This window comes from Orbicella franksi, chromosome 15 (assembly GCF_964199315.1).
Source record: "Orbicella franksi chromosome 15, jaOrbFran1.1, whole genome shotgun sequence".
Lineage (NCBI taxonomy): Eukaryota > Metazoa > Cnidaria > Anthozoa > Scleractinia > Merulinidae > Orbicella > Orbicella franksi.
This window is the reverse complement of record NC_138159.1, coordinates 14206853-14227613: the sequence shown is the minus strand read 5'-3', so window position 1 is coordinate 14227613 and position 20761 is coordinate 14206853. Positions and strand designations below refer to the sequence as shown.

The 20761-nt window shown below is 39.1% G+C and overlaps 2 protein-coding genes and 1 pseudogene across 4 annotated transcripts in view; 1 reads left to right on the top strand and 2 right to left on the bottom strand.

Annotated features, from left to right (window-relative positions):
- Positions 1-14316, bottom strand: part of LOC145469960 (E3 ubiquitin-protein ligase TRIM45-like) — a 29070-nt gene extending 14754 nt beyond the window's left edge. The window contains exons 1-2 of one of the 2 annotated variants that reach the window (XM_081453786.1): positions 13815-14316; positions 1359-1567 (exon numbers count right to left, since the gene is read on the bottom strand). In XM_081453786.1, coding sequence (XP_081309912.1) covers positions 1359-1544 — 186 coding nt within the window. In that variant the 5' untranslated portion in view covers positions 1545-1567; positions 13815-14316. The remainder of the gene's footprint in view (positions 1-1358; positions 1568-13814) is intronic. The other variant, XM_081453787.1, reaches the window with a different exon arrangement.
- On the top strand, positions 2621-13823 carry LOC145470026 (uncharacterized). 2 transcript variants are annotated; one of them, XM_081453863.1, is made up of 3 exons: positions 2621-5047; positions 9937-10050; positions 10491-13823. In XM_081453863.1, exons 1-3 carry the CDS (start codon positions 4864-4866, stop codon positions 10508-10510), a joined length of 318 nt encoding a protein of 105 aa, XP_081309989.1. In that variant the 5' UTR covers positions 2621-4863; the 3' UTR covers positions 10511-13823. The 2 variants fall into 2 exon arrangements, 1 of the variants encoding a protein (XP_081309989.1); XR_014042410.1 differs by having other exon boundaries at positions 8007-13823.
- Positions 14317-16979: 2663 nt separating the features above from the next.
- Positions 16980-20569, bottom strand: LOC145469942 (uncharacterized; annotated as a pseudogene).
- Positions 20570-20761: the final 192 nt, after the last annotated feature.

The following is a 20761-nucleotide window of genomic DNA, read 5'->3' as shown; positions in this document are numbered from 1 at the left end:
GGGACCTGGCTACCCGCTGATACCAAGCGGGGCTGTCAGGAGCTAACCCCAGGGGGGTGGGGGGGGGGGTCACAGAGAGAGGCACATTCCTCAGTTAAAACTGCTCATTTTCTTTGCAGGACAGCCTTGGCCGGCAATGCCCTGCAGTCTTAGGGGCTGGCAGCCAGCCAGCCAGACACAAGCAAGGTGGGTGAGTAGGCTATGTGTTGACAGAGTGCCTGTGGTTGATCGAGTGAAAAAGCCTGTGTATTTTCTTGGAAAAGTGTCAGGGTGGTTGTGTTGAAATTAGCACGGTTTTCATAAATCCAGACATATATTGGGGCAGAATGATTTAGGGGGGGGCTCCAGTTTAGCTGCTGTGGCCCCAAACCAGTCATGGGAATCACTTCCAGCCGGCAGGTGCATGCTGGGGGCATTTCCCGGGCATTTCCCGCCAATATATGTCTGAATTTATGAATTATATATATTATATATATATATATATATATATATATATATATATATATATAAAATAAAAAACAAATAAATAAATACATAAATAAATAAAAAACGGAAACGGGAAGGCCTCGCGAGTAGCACAACCTCAGCCAATCGAAATGTTAAGTTACAAATTTGTCGTTGATATATATATATATATATATGTCTGGATTTATGAAAACCGTGCTAATTTCAACACAACCACCCTGACACTTTTCCAAGAAAATACACAGGCTTTTTCACTCGATCAACCACAGGCACTCTGTCAACACACAGCCTACTCACCCACCTTGCTTGTGTCTGGCTGGCTGGCTGCCAGCCCCTAAGACTGCAGGGCATTGCCGGCCAAGGCTGTCCTGCAAAGAAAATGAGCAGTTTTAACTGAGGAATGTGCCTCTCTCTGTGACCCACCCCACCCCCCTGGGGTTAGCTCCTGGCAGCCCCGCTTGGTATCAGCGGGTAGCCAGGTCCCAGGGCTATCTTCCCCCACCCTGCTTGACGGAAGCCCCTCTGGCTTTTCAAGCACCGCAAAGGCCTCCCTGCTGGCTATCGCCGGCAGGCAGGCGCGAAAGTTTTGCCCCAAATTTGACAGGGTTTTCATAAATTCAGACATATATATATAGATATTTTTTTTTTTTTTTTTTTTTTTTTTTTAAATACCATCTTCGGGTCCTTCCTTTCGATGCAGTTTTAAGGTAATTTTGTTAACCGCAAACGGTGGCATAACTACCGGAAAGATTTAACATCAACCTGTGCAAACCATTAATCAAAAGTAAGAAGGAAGATTGTAAGAGCATTAGCAGTAAAAATCTATAAATGAAACGCTTTTCAATTACTATGAAAATATTAATATTTTGCTTCTGCCTAGCCTTCTGCCTTACCTTAATGACTCTTCTGCATTCAGGACATGTAACTTTCCGTATACGCCCATCTCCAAATGCGAGCTGCTCCAGACATTTCCTACAATATGTGTGTTGGCATGGTAACACTTTTGGCTCCTCGTATGAGTCCAAACAAATTGCGCACTCGAGGATTTTCACTAATTTCTTCTCAATGATAGAAGCCATTTCTTTTCTTCAATGAGGGCTGCCTGGAGAAAAAGATGGATTTCCTGTAGTGAAGCGATTATGGCTCAAATAGAGCCTTAGGTGTGTATTTAAAAGTATATATATTGAAAAGCAAAATAAAATAGCTAAGAGCCCCAGTAAGCTGGAGGCTGACCAGTTAGCTAATTACACAGAGGAGGAAAAAAAATTGATACGGAATCATAAAAAGGAATTAGGGGTCCGATATTTCAAGCCTTTTACTGTCTCTTGTCAAAATATGTCATTTTCCACACCCTACTTGTGACTCCGAATCGACATCCCATTTCATATTGTTATAGTTACCTACAGAATACCCTATTTCTCGGCTAAACGGCCCCATAAGGGAGTATTAGATGCAGATAGCTGGCAAGCTTTTATTTGTATTCGTGGCAAAGTTAATATAAGACACTAAACGTATTTGGAAACAATTGCAAGATTGTCAGTCATGGTGGCGGCATTGAGAGAAAAGTGATTTCACTTGTTTAATTTTTGTTTTTTTGTTTGTTTTGTGAGATAATGAAGTAGTCTTAAGAACATATCAGAGAAGAGAAGCTGACTAGGCAACGTTACGAATTAACCACAAACTGATATATTCGTTTGAGAATCGTTCCTTTCTTTAGAGTAGATGGTCTCAATGAAACATTTCCAAAATGAACCCACATTAATCAATCAATACACCATTTATACATACAAACAAGCAGCCTGCCAATGTAAAAGTGTCAATTTGGTCAAGAGGAGAGTCACAGCAGATTTTAATATGATTGTGAAGTCCTTTCCGGACCTGTTTCTAAATTCTGCTCTGATACATCTTTCACTTATTCTGTTGATTTACTTACAGATCAGAGAAGTTTTAAACTTTAAATGCAAACATATGAGTGCAATGGCGGACGGAACAACATCTGTTACATTGACAGACCTTGACAATCCAGCACCATTAAGTTCTTATTTGTCAAACAATTAAAAGAAAAACAAACAAAGAAGCAAAAATCACAGCAAAAACAAATAAGCCATGACCATTTGTTTTTTTTTTTTATGACAAGCTAAAACAGACCATGAAATTTAATAACGTACTAGAAAAAAAAAGAAAAAAAGAAAAAAGAAAGAAAGAAAGAAAAAGAACAAGTTCTTAGTTTATTAATTTAATTAATTTTATTTTCTTCATTGGCCGTAAAAAATATTGTGTAAACAAATGTACAATTAAACAAAATCATGCTGGCCTCGTACTCAGACTATTTCTATGATTTTGTAACTAAGATGTAAACAAAGTCTCATCCTAATTAAGGTGGTCTTATTTCATTTTTTCGCTGCACTTTTGAAAAGGGTCTCTACAAATCACGAAATTAACGAAACTTCCAACAAGATTACCGCAATACTATATAGAACACCCCCTCCCCTCCATTCCCCAAAAGATAGTTTAAGCACGTGCGAAACCATCTACTCTTATAAAGTTAAACTGTATATTTTATCGCTAAGGAAAATGAAAGTTAATCTTCGACTTCAGCATCCGGCCACGCCATAAACATGACAGAGTTTCGATAAAACGCAGATTGAAATCTGGAACTGATATTTAGCACAAACGAAGTTTGTTTTGTTTACTTAAGTGCAAGAATTTATCAATACAAAAGATATACACGAAACCGTTTTTTTTTTTTTTTTTTTTTTTCCTGAATTGTTAATTATTTGAGAATAAAGCCGGCTGCCATTAAAAAAAAAAAGTGATCTTTGTATTATTATTCTCTTCACATTAGAACAAGAAAATCGATCGGCATGGCTGGAGAAGGTACCTTGAAATTAATGAAATGACCAGGTTTAGCAGAAATATCTGACAGAATAGTGAGCATCTGATTCAAAAGTAGACACATAGTTGGTAAAATTTCCGTAATGTAACGTTTTTGTTCTGGAGGCACATTCTTCCTTCCAAGCGTGAAAGGTCTGTTCGCTATCGAAGGTTTACGAAAAAGATTATAGGGCTGTCGAATGACCACGGAATGGCAAAAAGGCAAGACAAGCGATTTTCTTTGCGAGCCCAGCGTATTTGTGCCTTTTTAATTCGCGTTTTAAATGCGAACGCGAGACTTTCAGACTGTAACACCCTCAGATGTTATTTGGAAAAACAAGCAAATAAATCATGACTTCTAGACTTGCTCAGCCTTAAAAAAAAATAGAGACTCCGAGACAGCATAGTGAAGAAATCGAAGCTTCGAGATGCATATAACTGCTAAAAAAGGAGGCAGTGGAATCCGTTAAATTCGACGAAAATTCTGCGAGACTCATGGTTTTTGTAGGACCATTCGCCACCCCTAGGATGTGACTCAAAAACATGGCTATTTTACGAGGTTTGCGGCGCTTTTTTCCAGCAGTATCCACCGCTCGCTTTTTTTTTTTACGTACAATAATTATTTAAAGACGGAAAAACTGTGGAGGGGTCTATTCTGTCCGAATTACATATTGCTGGTTTTTAGTGTCACGCAATTCAAAATAGATCAAAATAAGAATCAAAACTGGTCAGTAGATAAAGTCCTGAATCTGGGAAATGATAGAAGGTAAATATGCAGACTCTCGCCAAAATTCTGGTCACAGCAATTTTTCTTATGCGAGATATGCGGAGAAATTTTTTACCCAAATTTATAGCGGCGCCCCATACCCGTATAGGGAAGAAAAGGAAACCCATGAATTGATTTTCTCATGGTTATCATGGCTAGCGGTATTGCTCGTGGGCGCGTACGCACGACGACGACGACGACGACGACGACGACGACGACGACGACGACGACGACGACGACGACGACGACGACGACGACGGAGTCGCGCAAGATGGCGGTCATACTCCAGCTAATAGGTTGACAGAGACATGCACCCTCGGTTTGTAGCGGGAGAATGCCATTTTTCTTGGCGGGATTTTTAAAGAAAAACGATAGCGGAGGTTGAGCTAATATTTTAAAGACGATTTTTAAGACAGGGTTCCACTGAAGCAATAAACAGAAAGCAAGAATTAACAGGCAAAGAAGTAGCGAAGAAGATCGCGAAAAAGACTGAGCGGGCCAGCGCTGGGGAAGGAGGCGAAACAGTACTGAACAATGCCGTGAATTATAGCTAGTCAAGGGCTAGAGAAAGGAAGTGAAATAATACCGAACAATGCCGTGAACCAAAGCTAACGAGGGCTATAGAAAGGAGACGAAAGTATCCGACAGACTGATTCAGAAGACTGCCGAACTCCCCATGGCCAAGTTCAAAATTCGCGCGAACGTGATGCTGTGCAGCCGTGCAAGAAAATTCAACAGTCACCTGATTTGGTCAGGTGATGAACAAGAGAAATCAAACGTACCCGAGTGTTTTAGAGAAATTACAAAACAGTAAACGTAGCGGAAAGAAGTGGTTGATTCGTTGGTCTATCGAAAATATAACTTCAGTTCAGTCTTCACAACTTTTGGTGCAAGTTTCTGCCTGGAAGATTTACACTGGCCGAACTGAATTGCCAACTTGCGGTAAGTGACTTTTGTTGTTGCGTTTGCTATGAAAATTAACAAGCTGCCTCGGCGATAGAAGCTTATTTTCAATTGGAATCCATTAAAAGTCTTCCTTATTTGAAGCCATGCTGTAAGAGATTTTAAAAATTGCATCGTTTTAATTTCGCTCTTCTCTAAACAATAACACGTGGGTCGCTTTGGAGGTTGCTGTAAGTTGTAAACAAATTGAGTTTTCTGTCGATTTTCGTCGTCAACTTAAGCTTATAACCTCACGTCTAAAAATAAGCTGAACCAAAACCGTACTTGTAAACACGGCCGGGCGAGTTTTGAAGTTTTCTTTGAGTTAGTTAGCACTGCCGCTTCGTAGACTGCTAAAATTTCTTCTTCTGTTGTTGAAAACCAAGAAAGGTCTACAAACCATTTTAAGCCGAAGCGAACAGGATTTGCTAAATTTACTTTTGTTCCTATGTGAATATTTGCATATTGTGATTACAAAGTATGGAGATTTCCTCGTTTTGTTAGTTCGATTTATTCGGTTTGGCAAAATGCTTTTGTGAATTCCGAGGTTAATTTGGTTGAAGACTGGTAAAGCTACTGCCAATAAAATGACTGCAAAGCTTGCAAAAATACAGACTCTCAATAAAATTCAAATTTAAGCGTGAATAATTTTCAAACTTTAACACCGCAAGCTTAAACGAATTTTCTTTATCCCTCTTTTATTCGGTCACCTTTCATTGAGAAGGGATTTGCTGTTGATACTCGAGCTCAGATGTAGTGATATGCATCTTGTGTTTATAATGTAGATTTCCTCGTTTTATTTTGTTGTGTGTCCAATCAGTTCGATTTGGTGAAATGCTTATATAGTCCAAAATGTCGAGTAGACGATTATGCATGACAATCCTGTCTGCAAATAAAGCTCTGCTTTGATTTTGATTGGCTATTTCATTTTATTTGTGCCATTGCTTTTGGTTGGGGGTACATGGACCCTATTTTCTTAATAAGAGGTTATTCCCCAACACGGTATTTACACTAAGTATGGAAATGTTCCTAAAAAGTGAGATGGTACTTATTAACTCAGTAAATTGAACAGTGTAATAGAAATTCTTGCCCTGACCATTTCTCGGTAATAAGAATAACTTTTACATAGAGGATATTACACAGTGGCTCGAAGATATGAATTTTATGTTCTCGTGGCAAGAACAATATCTCACGAGTGAGCGAAGTGAACTCGTGAGATATTGTTCTTGCCACGAGAACATAAAATTCATATCTTCGAGCCAACGTGTAATGTTCTTTTTATTATATGGAGAAACCAATTCAACAAAAGCAAAAGGCGGGAATCGTGAATTCATTGAACGATACGACACTCACAAAGGTGACATACAGAAAATACACCACTTGGGTCCCGGATGAAGTGGCGTATGGAATCTACGAGTGGTTTAGTTCCCAGTAAAACACTCTTCTCCATATAATAAATACATATATACACAATTTAGTTGGAGAGAGCGTTCTCCTATCTCCACTCTCTCTCTCTCTGCTCTCTTCTTCACACTAATTTTTTATTAACTAATTTATTAAATGAGTGTCACTGACTGTTTTCTTTGTTGTGCATGTATACTTTTTTGCTCGTTGAAGAAAGTTTCAGTTTCTTTCTGGCTGTACAGTTTCCTTTCTCCTCTCCTGTACCAATTCATTTGTGATATAACTTTGTGAATACTCTATTCTCCTTAAATTTTATCTCATCAGGTTGATAGAATGCACTCTCAGAGTGTTCCATCATTGTCTTCAGTCGCTACAATTTTCCGGAAAAAAGCAACAGTTTTCTTAATTTCCTTTTACTTTGTGTTAGGACTTTTTAGCATCCCTGTAATTGGCCCATGGGCATTACGGGAGAATAATTTTCAAGTAAAGAATTACATTCATTTTAGTGTTGAATATTTTAAATTGTTATGAATTAGGCATTTCTTTTTATTTTTTATTTTTTATATTTTTTATTTTAGTCGCACGCAATGTTTTATGATTTTACCGAGGCATACCATGTAAATGTAAATAATGCACTGGAATTGGCCCATCAGAGTGTGCATTATATCGGCTTTAAACACAAACCATATATAATAAATGACTTGTATGTGAATGATATTTTTATTACAGAGAATTGGACAGGGCAAGAACTTCTTCTTCTTTTGTGAATTTATATATTAATTCCTCTCAGTGTTGTCAAAATGTCTCAGGAACCTTCATTTCTGATAATCTATTATTTTCCACCATACCTACAGCACAGAAGCTCACCAAATCCTAACTGATAACTAACATGTGTGTATCTCTAGCCTTTGCTGTGTGCTACATGTATATTCTGTTATCCTGCCTTAACTGCTAGAAACAATTTTGACAGAGCTGTTGCAACAGTTTCACTTAAATTGAATTCCAGTAACAGTGCTACATGTAGCAGTGTTGTTGAGTATGAACTTTATGGAGGATTTTAAATTTTTATTTTTTTATGATTACAGACGACAACAAACATACATGTGTATACATAACCTGATGTTGGTGTTGGTTACAAACCGTAGTTCATAATAGTTATCCTATTACAGGTAAGGGGGAAAAGTTCAGAGAGTTTAGAACATTTCTTCCCCCAGCACACCTTCTGTCTATAGGTGCAATAATTGAGAGGTTATATACATATATGAAGAGTAATGTAAAGTTACTGTATAAACTTAGCATTAAAATCTGACATTTGAATGCCTCCTTTGCTAAAATCAGTCACGATTTAATTGTTATCACTCCCTGTGAATTCATAGAGGTTCCAGAGGCAAATCACCTAATGTGGAAGTCCTGTCTTCAAGTGAGGGAAAATGACACAAAAGAGTTACAATGAAAGTAAAAAGAATTGTGAATGTTGATATGGTGTTCATTATACATCATGTAAAGGTATTTGGTGAGTGCCAAAGGCATAACATTTCATGTATTGCTTTTTCAGGGCAAATTATATAACAGTGACGTTTTAAAAGGTGTGATCAGAAAAATAATGAGTACATTGTCCAGGCAGCACCAGTTTATGGATGGCATATGCAGACAGTAAGAGGAACTGTAAGCACTACCACGTAAGTTAGTTTTATGCTTATGACTTCTTGTTCTTGGATATTGTGTCATGTCATCACAAGAATAGGTAATGAAAGATGCAATAGTTGTTGCAATATATTTTTGAAGGAAAACTTATAAGTCTGCCTATGCTGGATAACAGCCATGTGTAAACTGAATGTGAAGCAAACACTCTGTTAAAGATGGGGCAACCCTAAAACCCAGAAACCGGAATCCGGAATCCGGAATCTAGAACCAAAAACTGGAACCCAGAAACTGGAAACCGGAATCCACAAATCAAAGAAAATAAGTTCTTCAAATACGCGAAAATTGTTTTGCTTAGCTTTTTGACTGTAAAAAGTAAGCTGCCAAGTAAAAAGGACCTCAAACTTAACCTTTTTTGAAACAAAAATTCCCCGTCTGTTGAAATCGTGCAACTATTATTTTTAGTGAGGGCTATGATTATGAGAATCTCAGTAAAGTGCATCTTAATTTTATTCCAAGCACCTTGAGAGTGTCTAAAATAAGCTTGCTGGTAATTGCCATTTTGTTTGATAAGTGATCTTCAATTTACCAGGAGTATAAATTTATCCTTTATGTCTAGTGGATACTGAACAAGATAGAAAATGTCATAGAGAACAGGATATCCGTCAGTGACAGCCCCCTGTACATTGACAGTCACGCCCCCACTTTCGAAGTGCAAAAGCTAACCCATCTGGTCTAAATATGAAATTTGATTTTTCCAACAGATACGAGACCAATTCCAGATTAACACAATTTCCACACTGATACTGTGACAAATCAGCCTTTCATATTCTTGGCGGCCATCATATTAAAACAATTTGTAGAAATGTTGCACACTTACTTCCGTCTGCTTCTCACTTGCTAACAGATCAGACCACATGTTGTTAAAAGATGCTAAAAGACTGCCAGAAACTCACTGCAATAGCCTATAATAGCTTGTTGTTAACGTGCTGCTCACCAGTCTTCTCAGAGCAATTTGATCTAGACAAGAAGTGGGCTCTCACTAGGGCCAGCTTGAATAAAAGATGGGTAACTTAGCCTATGAGCAGGCTCTTGTGTTTGGGCTGGGGACGCGAGTGACAAAGCCGCATGAAGGCTCTTGGTCACATGCCAATGCAGAAAAACACTAGACACCTATTTAGCCTGCTCAGACACTAGAAACAGATACTAGAGCCTGCTTGCAGGCTATGAGTAACTCTATCCACCCAAAAAATCAGTAACCCTGACTGGATAGTGATGTACCCAATGGATAGCTTTATGCAGCTTTTGAACAACCGGGCCAGATATATAGCTAAGGGTTGTTCAGAACTAGTCAATAATTTTTTAGCAATTACAGTCTGGGACTGAAGTAAAGCCAAGAAAATAAATAACAACAAAATAATTTTTGCTCATATTTATTTATTAGACATTGCTGAAGTGAATTATTTCTATCATCATTCATAATATCTGGATTCCAGACTCTGGTTTTTGGTTCCGGATTCTGGATTCCAGATTCTGGATTCCGGATTTCAGTTTCCAAATTCAGTGTTTTAGGGTTGCCCCAGATGATGTATGTGCATATGTTAATCTTGAATAATCTGAAATTTCAGAGAGTTTAAAAATATCATATCATATCTGTGATGGTTCTGAGGTGGAGGGCTGTTACATGTACATGTAAATGTCTCATGCAGGATTTTTCACTCGTTATGATTCAGGAGCAAATAGTTTCTGTATCTGTTGATGTCCAACAATCTACACCAATATTTTAACCTAATAATGTACAGTGTATATTAATTAACCAAATTATGCTGTTTTTAGTTGACCAGTGCTACTACATAGTAATGTGATGTTGAAGTGCACAAATTTACAAACACACCCAGTGCCAACTTGTCAAATATATGAACTGGCCAGACATTGTAGATTACAAAATTCTCTGAAAGGTAAGATGTTTCTTAAACATTATTTTGTAATTAATGATTTCTCAGACATTGTTTTCTTCAAGAAAAGATTCATACCCCACATGGAGGTTTTTTCTCTATTAGAGCTCTTGATTCCTGATACTTTAATTTGGAATTTCTAAAGACTGGCCATGAATGGGTGTTGGGTGTGAATATCTTCTGAAACTGCACATTCATTCATTGAGTAAGCAAGAACATCAGTATTTATCCTGACAAACTCTGATTTTCTTCTGGAAGCTGAACTCATGTACAGTTGTACAGTTATATGTACAACGAAACAGCCTGGATGACCCTGTGATTGGAACTGTGCACATTGTTGTAACCCTCAATGTTCCAGTTTCTTGTTTGAAGCACATTGCATTTGTTCTTGAAAGCAAGTGGCGAAGTTCATAACAGTTATGTAAGTTTGCTTTGTATTTCAGGGCAGAGCCTGCCACAGTGAAAGCTGGAGTACCAAGCCCTAGCATTTGATTCACTACTAACACTCAGTAAACAACTAACAATGAAGTACACTGTATATCAAAGAAAGGAATCACATGCCTGTTCCTGTCCGTCAATATATGAACAGTTTACAGATGGGGAGCCTGTATTAAAACATCAAAGATTTTTCAAGCAACCATGGCCTGGTGAGATATTTCTGAGGAAATATAAATTTAAGGTCCTTATGATTGCTTATAGGCATTGATTTTTATTGTAAACAATATCTTACTGAGTGGATTTTTCTTGTGTACTAATTGTTGTAGAACACAGAGATCACTGTTATGACAGAGATATTAATTTGTGAAAAGTTCTATAAACAAATGCATCTGGGAACAAATTAATTTATTATGGATGCAGCTTCTGAGAGATCCCCAATATTAATGGAACATACACTGTTCATACATGTAAAAGAGTTCAGTAATTCATTACTTATGATTGTAATGCTATGTTTGGTTTCTCTGTATTTACAGACAACTTGATGGGATTATAAATTCTGCACCAAGTTCATTGAATAAACTGACTTGGAGGTTCAGTTCTGCAACCCATCCTGTTTGTAGTAATATCATAGCTGCAACATTGCGACAGATACACTGCATTACATTATTAAGAAACACATATTAACTAATTATTTTTAAGTGCCTTTTAAATTAATCAGTTTTTCTTAGAGATAATTTACTCATGGTTTATTTACATAATTGGCTTTTTGGCTTTAAAATGATATTTATTGAGCTTTTAAATCAATTTTGTGATAATCTGCATTGGACATGGCATAAATTGATATTTTGCCAACACGAAATGGAGAACTGGGTCTTAAGCAGAGTTGCAGGATTAGCATTTTTGTAGAAAGAAAGGGTTGAGAAATTTGTGACATTCTACAGACAGCCTTGCCATTCGCAATGTCCGATAAGGTTAATTTGTTCCATTCTGTTGTAGAAATAGTGTTCTCTAATTTATAAATTATTTCAATCTGTTGTTTAAATGATTGCCTTATAACCCCATGTCTGGCTTTGGTGCATGTAGGATATTGATGTATTTTTCATCCATTTTGCTGTAAATTATCTTAATTGATGCATCAATCAAAACATATCTTGGATATGCTGGGCTCTTCTGACAAATGTACCTATGCCTGATAACCTTGGAGTGCATTTGGTTGTGTAGTGCAGACAAAATACATGTATATAATATAACTTCCTCTTAGCTTACTGATAATTCTTGGTATAATTTAATCATAGCAAAATTAATTAATGGAACCCAATAACAGCTCTTGCAGTCCACAATGCCAGTCGAGAAAAAGAACAAATCACATTGAAATTGAATAATAAAATTATTATTAGAAGCCTATGCAAGTATTCATGATCAGCAAAAAAATATATATATCGTAATTACCATTCATGTGAGGGTGATTTTGCTTATTGCAAACCCTTCCAGCAGGAGGAGACTCCATACAATAGTGAAGATGGCTAAATGTATCTTTGGGGACAAGTTAGAAAACAAAACTTTCCAACTTTTCACATATGTATGCTGTTTTGGTATTTTTGTGAGATTTCATTTGGTAGAGATTCAGGGACTGAGTATATTGTAACCACTGCATTTCAATCAGTCTCCACAACAAAAAAATGTTTAAACTTCTTTTGTGTGGGAGTCCTCACGTTAGCTTAGAAAGAATATAATGATTAATAACAATGCCTTGTCTTTCTGAATAAGGTAGGAAAGAACAAGAAATGCCACCAAAAAGCACAGAAGACAGTTCTGTTATGTGATCAAGATTTTTGGTTTGCTTCCAAGAAATCCTTGAGATCATGGCTCTATATTTCATAATCACACCATCTTACACCTCGATCTGCTGATGTAATACTAGTTCCGGCTGAAACTATTAAATCATTCGCAATTTACCTCATACAAGTTGGATTATCTTCATTAGTAACAACATTCCGAAAAATAACTGAGGAGCTCCGCTTTTAGGCTGGCCTAAATCTATATATTAGAGATTTGTATGGAGACGCCATTCTGGTGCCCATCCGTATGGGCACCAACATGGCGGCCGGAAACTAACAGAAACATCTGTCACTGAGTTTCGCTACAAAAGCGTGAATTTATCCCTCGAGGAACTCTAAAACATTAAAATAATACTTTTTCTAAGACATGAACCGTTTAGATAGCCAAGTTCTCTGAAATAAGTCACTCTTTTAACCATCATGACAGCTCTCTTGGCCGTCATGTAAATACCGTGTCACGCAAAAGCTTAGAAATTCAAGCGTAGTTTATCACAAAACCAGGAACCCATTCGGAGCGAAAATTTGTATGAATATTAGTTTTCAGCTGCTCTCATACATCATTTAAGTAAAATCTCAGGAAGATCAATAGATTTTAGTGACGTCATGTGAAAACCAGCTATTATATAAGAATCATCTTCTATCGCATAAGCTGCTTGTCAAACTGATATACCGAATTTTACAGCATTCAGGGATGAAACTGAAAAACCTTGACATCTCAAAATTCACAGTTTTACCTTGCATAGCATTGATCAAGGGTCGTCAAGTAATAGCACAGTGAAACGTAAGCTTCAGTGTAGAATCGTACGAAGCTTCCTTCGCAGCTGTCGTTTGGGGACGTCACGCAACGGTTGTTACCTTAACAACCGCATTCATTTCGTTTTGTTTCGACCGTAACAGTTGCTGTTTGCTCTAAACGCTACAAAATCGCTTCAATTCGTGAACTTAAGTGGATGCCTGTTGGTACGTATAATAATGTTTATCAACAACATTCTCCGATCAGACGTACTTTATTTGATGTCTCTAGATCTGACGTTCGTCAAATCAAAAGGCGACTAACGTCTGGGACACAATAAGACACATATTTTGATTGCTGTATTCCGTGAATTTTGGCTACCACTTACTCAGGAATAGGTGACAAGGCCGTGATTAACTAAAAGAAGCGAAGGAATGCCGTTTAGGTTTCAGGAAAGGGAACATTGCGCGATGACCTCAACCGATTGTGCTATGCAAATTTTGTGGAAAACACAAGCATCGTTGGGTAAATTAAACCCCATAAGAATTTTTCCCGAGCATTATGTTCAACGCCCAGTCTGTTCTTTTATAAAATATTAGATTTATAATACTGTTACAGTATTAAAAAGTGGTCTTGCAAAGCCACATTGCGTGGTCATTATATAATCTGACTCGTTACCATATATTACATGATCGCCTGATCATTTCTCGCGTGATTTAGCAAAGTAGCTCACTTCGTTCTTAAATAACTGTACTTACCTTAATTTCTCGCCGACAGTAGGTCTGAACTTTACATAAAAGATAGAATTATTTGGACGACCGCGAATTCACTGCACGTACGAATAAAGGAAGCAAGTCAGACAAAATCGCACACCAAGAATGTCCTAGAAAGTTATGCGACATGCTTGAATGGAGCTTTTGGTGCGCCCAATTTACGCATGCTCAAAAGGCACTGGATATAACCCCTTAAAAAATAAAATTAGAAATCACTTTTATTGGGGGACTGGGCATTAGTGACAAAAAAAAGGCGTGTCAAAGTAAATGAGATGTTTAAAAAAACTGCGGGTACAGATCTTTAGTTACTATCCTTTTGAGCTATCTAGGTCTATTCAAGTTAAATGCTGCAAGATCTTATAAACTGGTGCCATTTTTCAGGAAAAGAAGAGTGGTGTGATCGAGCAAAATCGTTTATGTTGGGCTTTCTCGTTGTGACCATACAAGCTAGTCAAAACTACATAAAACAGAAATGCCACAAACAGCTTACTTGTTAGGGTTTCAAGCAAAGTTTTCCGGCTAATTTATTCTTAACTACAACTAGGAAACATTACTTTGCAAAGAAATACTCGACTAAAGGTTCTCCAATAACTACACGGGTAGCATGCACTTCACTTGTACAAAATCGTCCAAAATGTGCCTTACGTGTTGGATTATTTTAATTATTAACAACAACTGCAAAACTGTACTCAGTTCTTAGGCCTAGTCGTTAAAAAAAATGGCAGGTCAAGGTGTATTGAACATAAAAATTAAACTACGATTTGCTAGCCTGGGAGCAGGCTCACATTAGGGAGCACACGTGCGAGCGGAAAAAAGCGAATTTAAAAGTGAAGCGCTCCGACGGGGAGGAGTCTGGTGAGGAGGCACGAAGAAAGTGACTTTCTCGCGGCTTCGCCGCTCACGTGCGCACCCGCGCCACTCGCCCTCAATACCCAAACGTGAGTCTGCTCGCAGGCTAGGATTTGCCGGCAAGTTTGTGGCGCTGTGACATTGGCAAAACACGTCGGATTTAAACCATTTTTGAACAGAGCTTTCAGGTCCCGAGTGATGTTCGCTCTTTATTAGGTATCGGACAAATTCGTTCTCAGTTCGGAAAATATCAGATCTTTTTGTACTCAAGAAACGTGTACACGAAAGGTGTAACAACCCTACAGCTTAAGAAGTTGATCGCCATGAGACGCCAAAAAAGACATGGCAGCCAATAGGTACTTTCTTGCAAAGATTTAAGAGGTGAGTTATCTGATATCTTTGTTTCTCATTTTTTTATTGTTGATAGTGGTAGGGCTCTATCTTTCAAGGTTGAGTACAGTTTTACAATATAAGAAAGCGGCTTATTGTACACCTAGGTTTTCGGACTGCAGACTGCAGACCGCGGACAGGGGATAAAATGCAGACTGACGGTAAAATGTAGGCTGTAGACCAGGAGTAAAATGAAGACCGCAACGATATGTTTTTAAGAAGTTTGTAGTTTGCAGTCTGCATTTTATCTCTGGTCTGCAGTCTGCATTTTACCCTCAGTCCATACTCCGATCCACTTAAGTGTTGGGTGTTAAAGTTCAAAATATTGGGTGTGACAGGTCACAGGTTACAATCTAGTTGTAATTTATAACAACTCATGTGGCTCTTATGTAAGTTTCGGTAATTTAAAATAATATTGAATAATAACAATAATGATCATGATAATGATAATGATAATAATAATAACAATAATAATCATCATTATTATTATTGTTATTTATTTGTTTATTTATTTACTCGCGTGTTTATTCTGTTTGCAAAACGCTAATATGGTTACAATTTATTGGTTCTTTTACAAGAGACATGCAGTATATGGCTTCACGAACTAATATCTTGTTCCTAGTGCTCCTCGGCCCCTCTAAAGTGGGCAGAATCCGCTGAGCAATGTGAGTGCAGGCGCAGGGCTACTTGAAGGGTGAAAATCTTTGTTCCCGCACAGCAGATTTGTATCACGAACATTCGAAGGGAATGCTTGCCAGATAAAAGCGATTGACTAGCGTCGACCATCGCTTGAAAAAGTCAATCCACGAAAAACAAAAAAAAATGTGGGGGGAACCGCCTAGTTGGTTTTCCTACTTAATTTTCATTATCACACCATCATAAAATCACTGCTGATCAGCAATTCAATAGAAAAAGTTCATGCAAGTTGGCATGCACGGCATGTGAAATGTGTCCAATGCATGAAAACCCCGCCTGTTTTCGTATAGATCGATTTATTTAGTGCATTTCAGTACAGAGTAAATGATACACTGCATAAATTGTAGCATCTTCAGAACATAAAGGAAAAAGAGTCTACTCCCATATACTTAAGCTGGAGAAATATTTTAATTACAGAGTAATATTTCAGTAGAACAGTTCACGGGTTTCTTCCTGTGTTCTTCAAACGATACTTATAAAACCTGCGAAAGGTCAGGTCTGTAAAAAAAAGCTTCATCTACCTCGTGTTTGCCTTTTAGACTCGAATTCGTTGCCTCCCGCGGTATTTGCAGTTCTATTTTTTTTTTTTTTTAAGTCTATTTCCTGTCGTTCGGTCAGAGATCACAGCGAGATGTAAACGATTAAAATTCCTAGTTGAACTTACGTTGGGTTGAGGGGAGGACATTCAGTTGACGTTCAGCGGGAAACACACTCAATATTCTTTTAATTAAACCGCTTGAGCAAGATTTTCGTTGAAATCCGACGAATTCCGGCCCAAAAGAGTGCCGAAACAACGTCTGTTTTCATGACAACCACCAACGTGAATTGACACGTTGCGGAAAACGTAAAATATAGAAGCAAAATGCGAGGCATAAGGAAGAAATAATCTGTTTCTTTTTTTCGTGAAACTAGAATGATTAAGTTTGCCAAAAATGCCCTTTCCCGAAAAAAAGGAAAGAAGCAAAAACAAAACAAACAATTTTATATATATATATATATATATCTATTTTGTTTTTTGTTTTTTTTTTTGGCTATCGAGCTCCTTAATGAAGCAGTATACTAAGTTCCATTGTGAAACAGCATTGAAACAGAACAACATTTTGTAATTCAACTTTTCCCCTTTATTTACCCTTAGCAATTTGAACTGGCGCATGAAAAGTACAATCGTCCCTTTACGTTACAGGTCGGGTGAATATATAAATCAAATCGAAAGAAATAAACTATTAAAACCTATTTCAACAGTGTTTACATAATGGCTCCCTCCTGGGTTTCAACGTCAATATCAATGTTCTTAAAGTCACAAAAGGCTTTCCTTCTAGCTCTTGAACCTCTTAGGCAGATTAGTGCGGATCTTAGTAAAGCGAAGGATGTCCTTGCTCTTATCCAGGAGATTGTTTTAGCATAATGTTCTCCTTTCTTGATGGAGATCAGCTGCGCCAGTCTGGAATGGTATTGCAAGCACTCGTTTCCCATGCCGCCTGTTGACGTGAAAATAAGGGGTGTAAAAGTTCCTTGTTCGATATCCAAAACCCTCCTCGCGTAAAGGCGCTTCTTCTCGTTCTCATGATTGCGGTATATCTGTTGGAGCTCTAGGTCCCTATACGAATCAGCATTAGGGTGACAAACCCTCACGTCAAAGAATGCTGATCGTTGGTTCTCCCAGAACCCGCGCGCATGAATATCTAATCTCGCATCTGGAGCTCGATTAGAACCTCTTCCCAGCTGTTCACCCGAGATGTCTTGCAGGACAGGCTCAATCTCAACATCGGTACAAACCATATTCAGGAGTTCGGCTTCTAAGTCCCTCAGCTCATTGTGACGTTGGGTAACGAACCCACCTCTCTTGCATATCATTGCGTGGTCCACTGTAAAAGCATCACCGCATACACAGGTGGAGGGGATATCATCAACCGGCCAATCGTAGCGCAGTTTGATTGCATCGCGGAACTCTCTCATTTAGGTTGAAACCCATTTCACGAAGGGGGAGTACCGTCAACCAAACAGATGACCCTTTTTCCGCAGCAAGGTCAAGTGCCCGTTGGTCTTTCTGTGGGGCTACCCCTCTGATATGCTCTGCCCTGTCTTGGAGCGCCGTTGCTCTCTCACTCCTCCTTGCCTGTTGTAGTGTCTTGACCAAAGAATCATCCGACATCTGATGGGATTGAGCCACGATCTGTTGGACCAGCGGGATGGTAACTTTGACGGGGGAGGATTGCTCAAGATTTGCGTCAAGACACGGGTTTGTCATGCCAAGCCCCCCTAGACGGACTGGCAGTGCTAGAATGTCCCTGTCCAGCCGAGTGCACCTATGCTCCGTAATTGCAGGGATGAGCACCTTAGATATGGCATTCTCCAAAGGCTCCAATAATTCTTGAATATCAGGCAAAGTTCTCAAAAAATAGGTCCATCGGTGCTTGAGGCCAAAGGTGTAAGCAGCATAACACGCTGGAGGCTATGAAAGAGCAAACTCTGCCAGCTTGGTAATCTCGCTGACTCAGTTGGTCACCTTCTCGCTAACGTATTCCTCTAGATATTCCCGCGAACCTATCAGCGCACCCAGATGTTTTTGTCCCTCTACCGTCACATTGACAGCCGTGTCCTTGAACACTTCTTTCACGCTTGCCTCTTTATCTGGCTTTGAGATAATCCAACATTTCTTGGGGTTGGGAAAATAGCCAAAGACTGGGCCAAGGCTGTTGAGGACATCCCACCATTTCTTGATTTCCAGTACAGAGCCAGCTCCAAAGGCATCGTCAGCAAACCAGCACTGTTTAGTACTGGACGCCGCCTGCAGGCTTGTGATCAGCGGCTGCACACTTAAGGCGTAGAGGGCCATAGCAAGTGGGTCACCCTGTGTTGTTCCTTCAGCTGACATGATCTCTTTGCCGCCGGTAATAAACAAGCGTGCCGACTTCCTGTAAGTATTGATGGCATATGCTGCAATTACAGGGCAGAGAACCCGGATATTATGCAGTGAAGTTGCTCTGTTAAGTGCATTGAATGCATTAGAAGCATCGATGAGCAGTACCGCGTCCGTGTCATCTGCTTCAAATATGGCATGCATAGCATGTATAGCAGCCTCGCTGCCGGACGTTTGACCTGCGCATAGCTGGAGTGAACCACTCGCCTCAACCACGTCTCCCTTAGAAACGTTCATTACACACTTTCCAATAATCCTTCGTATCACCTCGCGGACCCTATAGGCCTCACTGCACCTTCACCTTTATCCAGGGGAATCAATCGGCTTGCCACCAGTGGCTCTATGGTTGCAGGGTCGATATAAGTTGTACATAGAGTCCTTGTCATTGTGGCTATCGCCTCGCATAATTTTGTAGACGACTGTTTAAAGGATTTGCAAGCCATCATTCTTCTAAAACCATTAGCGTCAACCCCGCATGGTCCCCCTGATCCCTTTGTTCTTAACGCGGCCTCCCTTATCATCTCACCATTTATCTCTGAGTACACCGATTCAGGGATATCATCATTAATCGGCCCGGAGAGAAGTGAGCCCAACGTTGTTGGTTGCGGGTTTGGATGTTTCTCTTTCAACTGGGCCATGACGTCATCCGTTAGCTCCAGCACGCACCCTGTTGATGTTTCGCTAAGGAAACGCAGCGCTGAATTGATTTGTCCTTCGAGCACAAGCTTAGCAAATATCTTGGATTTTTCCGGTTGATCAAGTCTTAAGCTTTCCAATACGCCCCTGAAGCATTCTACCTTCGCGTAGCAACTTGCTGATTTCCCCTTCCTTCCAGAGCGCAAGGCGCTTAGATAGGAAATCCTGATGGTCTTTTGTCTTAGATTTCGGGCTTGGCTTTTGAAGTGCAACAGCCAAAAGGACAAAGGCTGCTTTCAAGGATATGTGCTGTTGATCAGAGTTGCTATTCCAGTCATTAATGTGCGATGTAACCTGATCAATAAATTCCTTTCCGGTTTTACCATATGGCACCAGAAAAACATTCTTTCTCCATGTAACAATCTCATTGTAAGCATCTGTTATGATGGAGGTTGGTATAACAATGAGACTGCCATCACTCCGTATGCCCCAAGTGATCATTGATGGCTTATCAACAACATTGTGCTCTGGCAGACACCTCAGTACACTCACATTGTCTAGATCGTTCTGCTCTATCTGCTTCATTAACTCTGCGCCTCCTGGGATTTCCGTACTGGTACTGGTCATATTCAAATCGCTCGCTATTTCTTGTGAATTAGCATATCGTGATTCATCACTTCCAACATCTTGAAAATCCAAAGTAAATAAATCTGCGCTGTCTGAATGATCAATATTGGAAGCAGACTGAGTTCCGACGCCAAACATAGATTCATCAATTCCTGACATCGCCCTCGAGTCACCCGAGGTGTTGTCCACTGACCTTTCTTGAATTTTTTCAAGTCTTGATGCTTGGTCCCGCAAATTTTGAGGTTTTAGTCTAAGGTCTCCATATCCTTTAGCGTCCCATAGGTTTTTCATAATCTCTATGTATCCCTTTTTCCTTCCATTCCCATTAACTGGGGCTTCGCTGGATGTTATTAGCTCCTGTGCCTTTCTTTTGCATTCAAGCAGGTCCTCGTTCATTTGGTCCGTCCACTTCACCTTCGATTTTCTGGACGTCTTGTGATGGCTGTATGCTTCGCGGTATTTTCGTCTAGGCTAAGTCTTATGCCGTGTATTCTGGACCAAAACCCCCAATAAAATCTAATAAATTCTCCGGTAGGTACATATTGAGGGTTAAACGTTTAAAAAGGATAAAAAGAATAAAATGATGTTAAGAAGTAGCGGAGCAAGCCGTGGCACGTCCGTCCGTCCGCTCCGTCTATAATCATAATCATAATCATAATCATAATCATAATCATAATCATAATCATAAGCATAAGCAAAAGCAAAAGCAAAAGCATAAGCATAAGCATAAGCATAAGCATAAGCATAAGCATAAGCATAAGCATAAGCATAAGCATAAGCATAAGCATAAGCATAAGCACAAGCACAAGCACAA

What these genes read in the sequence shown, in the direction of transcription:
- LOC145470026 (XM_081453863.1), top strand. Translation starts at nt 4,864, where the DNA reads ATGAACAAGAGAAATCAAACGTACCCGAGTGTTTTAGAGAAATTACAA. An exon ending in AACTGAATTGCCAACTTGCG is followed by an intron (nt 5,048 to 9,936) that starts GTAAGTGACTTT and finishes TTAGTTGACCAG; the next exon opens with TGCTACTACATAGTAATGTG. An exon ending in ATTACAAAATTCTCTGAAAG is followed by an intron (nt 10,051 to 10,490) that starts GTAAGATGTTTC and finishes TTTGTATTTCAG; the next exon opens with GGCAGAGCCTGCCACAGTGA.